This window comes from Acyrthosiphon pisum, chromosome X, assembly GCF_005508785.2.
Source record: "Acyrthosiphon pisum isolate AL4f chromosome X, pea_aphid_22Mar2018_4r6ur, whole genome shotgun sequence".
Classification (NCBI taxonomy): domain Eukaryota; kingdom Metazoa; phylum Arthropoda; class Insecta; order Hemiptera; family Aphididae; genus Acyrthosiphon; species Acyrthosiphon pisum.
The window spans coordinates 85,847,770-85,853,180 of record NC_042493.1 but is presented as its reverse complement, the minus strand read 5'-3'; the positions used below and the strand labels follow the sequence as shown (position 1 = coordinate 85,853,180).

General features: G+C 33.9%; 1 protein-coding gene across 1 annotated transcript; it reads right to left on the bottom strand.

Annotated features, from left to right (window-relative positions):
* Nucleotides 1-418: 418 nt before the first annotated feature.
* Nucleotides 419-3,495, bottom strand: LOC103307698 (putative gustatory receptor 28b). Its single transcript, XM_008179906.1, has 4 exons — nucleotides 2,551-3,495; nucleotides 787-855; nucleotides 623-712; nucleotides 419-481 (listed from the first exon to the last, which is right to left on the bottom strand). Exons 1-4 carry the CDS (start codon nucleotides 3,493-3,495, stop codon nucleotides 419-421), a joined length of 1,167 nt encoding a protein of 388 aa, XP_008178128.1.
* Between the last annotated feature and the right edge of the window lie 1,916 nt (nucleotides 3,496-5,411).

Genomic DNA, 5,411 nt, shown 5'->3' with positions numbered 1-5,411 from the left:
AGTGACGCCGATAACCGACTATCGACTAATACATTATATATATTGTACTAAAATACGAAAATTCTAATAGTATAATTATTATTCGTTATTCGTATAATATATTATATTTAATAATCTAACTGGTGCTTGAACTCATACAATTATACAAATATACAATAAAATTATTACAATACATTAAATTAAATTAAATCAATATAAAATCGTTTTTCAATTTTGTCCAAATTTATCACATATTAATAAAGTCATCAAAATTAAATTAAATTAAATGTATTTTTAAATTATTAAACATAAACAATATTTTATTTATATCTATATACAATATTATAAATAAGATTACTAAAACTATTAATTAAATAAATTATTTTGTTACAAAATTAAGCTGAACACCTTTACACAGTAAATGAATTGTTTTATTCATTTAATCATCATTTGAATCAAACTGTAATAATATTACGAGGTATGTTGTTCCAGCTACAATCGCCTATTAAATACAATAAAAAATGTAAATGTTAATCAAAAGATGATTTCACTCAGAATTAAAAAAATGTATATTCTTTTTGAAAACACTAATTCTAAATGAGGCTTTAGATGTTTCTTTTCGTACAATGCATGGACAACTTACAGACGTTATCAGATGAGTGTTTAAAGTAATGAAATCGTAAGCAGTAATTTCAATCGAACAATTTGAAAGTTGATTAAGGAATATCTGTAACTATAAATATAATTAATTTAATTTAAAATATACTACATTTTTAATAAAATCATAATTTTAAGAAACAGTTTTACCTCTTCTTTTGTATTACTGTCTAAATAACGATTGTTTATATCCGTAATAAATATTTTTGATTTGAGTGCCTATAACAGATATATATATATTTTATAATCATAACGTGAAAAAAGGAGTATGCTTTTTTATATTACCTACGTATTTAGGTAATACCTTTTTGTAGGTACTTCCCAAATTTGATTAGAGAGAGGTTATTAAGTAAACGAAAACAATATTATTATTAAAATTGACAATTCACATAGTGAAGAATATACGGTACCTACACAAATGTTTCGAATGTTTGATTGCACAATGCACATTTGTACATATATAGAGTTATGCAATGATTCTTATGATTTATTAATATTTTAATATCGATGCCATTGTTGTAATATACCGATATAATGAATCCAGTATTGTAAAATATTTGAATAATATTGTAGGTAAATATTTTAATACTTTTTCGATAATTTAAATACTTTTGATATACTAGTCGATATAGGTACCTACCAAATAAGATTGATACATCGTAAAGGTACATTTTCCTTGCAGCGTCTATATATAGCGTCAATTACCGGTCTGGACATTTCCGGACATGGGCAGCTGTTCCACTGTTTGGCGCTGTAGGGAAAACGTATCGATACTTTTCGTCTAATACATCAAATTCTAAATGGTAGGTGGGTTACTCCCATGCTGTTCTATATTTAACAGTCTGGCGAACCTATAGATATCATTTATTATGGATTATCACAGAGGTGGTAGTGGCGTGAAAAATATGAATAGTTTATTGTGTGGCTCGAGTCACCAAGACGGCAAGACGCCAAAGTTGCCCGTGGCTAAAATAGCACACTTTCCGCCCCGCTAATAGTATTACAACTGTCGTTTGGTAACATTTTGAGTGGCGTAATACTGTTTGTTCGGGTTTCCAGTCCTCGAAACTATTAAGCCGTGTTAACAGCGTGCAAAGGTTGAGCTCGGGCTAACTATAGTCTATACTCTATAGACACTTTCCTGGTAGATCATGAATCATGAATCATGATTAGTAAATGATACGCGATTACAACGGTCAATCAGAGCCTATAGCCAAGTGACACGAAATACTACGTTGCTGTTAACCCGGCTTTGCTGCGTTTAAATGGTAACTTTAAAGTGTTTTTAAATCCACGGATACTTACTATTCTACCGATATAAGTTTCAGTGAGAGAGCGTTGATATACATACCATATATCAATAGGCTCTCTAGTTTGAGTTAGGTATGTTATTTAACATGTAAAAATACAAATATCCATGTTTTATAAACGTAGTGTCATTGAGTATATTTAAGGATAGTGCTATAATTACAGTGGCGTATCCAGGGGGGGGCACAGGGGCCATGCCTCTTTGTTGGCCGTATTTACTATATTTTGTTTTAAAAATTTATCTTTATTCTATACATGAACGCATACTACAATCATATGTCTTATACCTATGAATATTCTATGGTTATACCAGTAATCACTATTACTTTTAGGTAATAGGTAGTGTATATGGTGAAATTTTAGACAGTGTGTGCATGCCCCCCCCCTAAAAAAATTCTGGATACGTCACTGCTATAATATAATATAGGTACTCAATGGTAGTGTAATATTATAGTGTGGGGCTGAAGACTCTTGGAGAGTACCTAATAAAGCCAAGAAGAAGAAGAATATAAGGTGGATCAATTCAGCTTGGTGTATAATATAAAATAATGAATAGGTTTTAAGTTCTTACAGCGAAAAGTACGCGTGGCTGGTTACAAGGCTTACCTGTTTGGTTGTGTAGTGCGCCGTCAAAACGATTGTGGAAAATCTGATGGTATACTGCAACAACCAGATATAAATGAAAATCATCAGCCTCGAGTCAGCTCCCATGATGTCGGACACCTGGTAATAGATGTCGAACAGCGTCATCACGCCCAACGTGAGCAGCGACAGGCCCACCGGGAGGCCAAACAGGTCGACGAGCACGGACAAGGCGTCCCGGATCAGCTGGTGCCGGATTCGTATCACCTCCACGGCGTTGGCGATCGACTGTTCGCGGGGACCACCGTAGAAATCTCCTCCGTAGGTAACCCGTCGTCCGGCAGCGGCGGTGGTGACCGTCGTCGCGATCAAAGCGGTGGTTATCGATTTACCCGCCGCCGTATCGTTGACCGTGGCCATCTCCTCGCCAAGCAGCTGCAGGTCCCGGTTGATCACGAGAAACTTGTTGCTCAGCGTGCGGCACCACGTCACGAAGCACGTCTCGCCCAGACACATGACCACGTTCTCCAGGTACATAAATACGAAGAACACCAACACGATCGGGTCTGACCGGTTGCGGTACAGCAGCGACAGTCTCAGCGCGTTGATGGGCAGCGTGACGGACATGCACAGCGTGACGTAGAGGACGCAGAACAGCGCGCGGTCCCGGCGCTCGGCCTCCGTCGTCGGTGAGTACACGTCGTGCGCCTCCATCGTCTGCTTGTAGATGGACATCGTCGTACCGTACTTGCACAGCAACGCGGACGCCGACGCGAAACACGCTACGGCTATCGTCCGGGCGTACATTCCCCGCAACGAGGTGACCGACACCTCCTCGCACCCGCCGTCCATCAGGCACATGATCAGCGGCGCCGTGACGAAGTTGAACACGCAACTCGTCATCAGAGCGGCAGCCGCAACCACCAAGATGAGCCGTTTCCAGAACAACCTCCAAGCGCCGTTATTCATGATACCGGAGCCGCGGACATAATCAGACTAAGGCGTAGTATAATCCATCGTACCTATAGCACCCGAAACTTTCGATACATTTTAATTCTAAAATAAAACAAACATTTCGTGCCATCGATGCAGCTGAGAGGGGGGGGGGGGGGTGTAATATATTAGGTGAGACTGGCTTAATATGACATACCATATATTTTTTAACTTGTCTTTTGCGAGTTACTATTACAAACTAAAGTCCGAAAATTGGAGGTATACAATACATTACAATGTAATAAATTGTGTACCTTAAGTATATTACTTAATACTTTATACTCAAATTAGGTATTTATGTCCCACACACAAACGCTAATATACAAATATCAATAGTGCATTAAAAAAAAAAAAAACAATATAGATATTATGTAATTTTACACTGAGGGTCGAGTTAAATTAAATGACTGTGCCTTCTTTCATAAATTATATGTTTTTAAATATACCTTTAATTTATTTTTTTATATTTAATCATTAAAAAAACTATAATGATATTTAACAAGATCGGACTAAAAAGTATTAAGAAATAACACAATCTATTATAATTTATATGTAGTAATAATATATTATACCTAATATTACTTACATTAAATACCACTGTGTCGTTTTTCCATATCATATACTTTAAAGTTTAATTCAAACAATTTTAGATTCTGAGCGGAGCGATGAATGTATTGATTTTAGTATTTTACAATGATGTGTGTTTTTTTTTGTGTCTATCATCACCTTTTAGGGCAGTAAAAATACTTAGCTTTTCTTCAAAGTATCTTTTCTGATAGGAAAGTGAATCTAGTTGGTACTTTGGGGGGTCAAAAGGCTCATGATATATTGTTACAATAGCAATTGAAAAATATTAAAAATATATATGCACACATTTTTTATATGCATTTAAAGTTTGAATTTTGACAAAATTTATCAAATTTAAAATGTAATAATTATTCTGTAGTTAAAAATGTATAAAATTTTCAACTTTTATAGCCAAGGATTGAATATTTAAAACAAGGTTCCACATAAATTGATTATACATAAATTACTTTATTCACAATAATATCATCATAATATCATATATACTTAGGTAGTAATGTTATCATAGGCTGACTGACCGTTTTCGCTCGGAATCGTTTTTCTTATACAATGATAGTATATCATTAAATTCAAATTGAACACCATCCATTACAGTGACCCACTTATAACCTTCTGTACAGCAGAGCGACACCCACTTGCCCACCTTTTTTCAATTAATCACTACTAAATACTATAATAAGCAAGTTTATTGTAGGATTTGAAAGTTAGATCATGGCTTACATTTTGTTATACAACTTAGAATTATTGTAATATCTTAATTAATTAAATAATTGCAATATTATAAAGAAAATTTAAGGAAATAAAAAAAAATCGATATTACAAAAACCACGTTTTGGAATGATATCTACCTTAGAAATTCTGAGAAAACGTTAGGAAACGCCGATCTAGAAAATCACACACTTTTATTCATATTTTAATTTTATAGCAATCAATTAAATATTATGTTATTTTTAAAATAATACAAAAAATATAAAAAGTTTGATAACTCGCTTTAAAATTTAAATATTAACCTACAAACTATTAACTAGCATATATTTAATATTATTATATTTAAAATTATCAATAGGTCTTTCACCCGTATAATAATTATCGCAACAACGCATAATTAATTCTACTAAACACAAATATGTTCTATGATTAGGTACCTACCTACTAGTATTTATAACCTATTTACGAATGGTTATACATTAACTGTGCGGTTTTGGTGTCCCACTGCAGTGGCGTCCGCAGGGGGGACCATATAAAAGTTTGTTTTAAAGATTTTAATTTTTAAATTTTTACATTAAACAATTATTTACTTTCTTGAC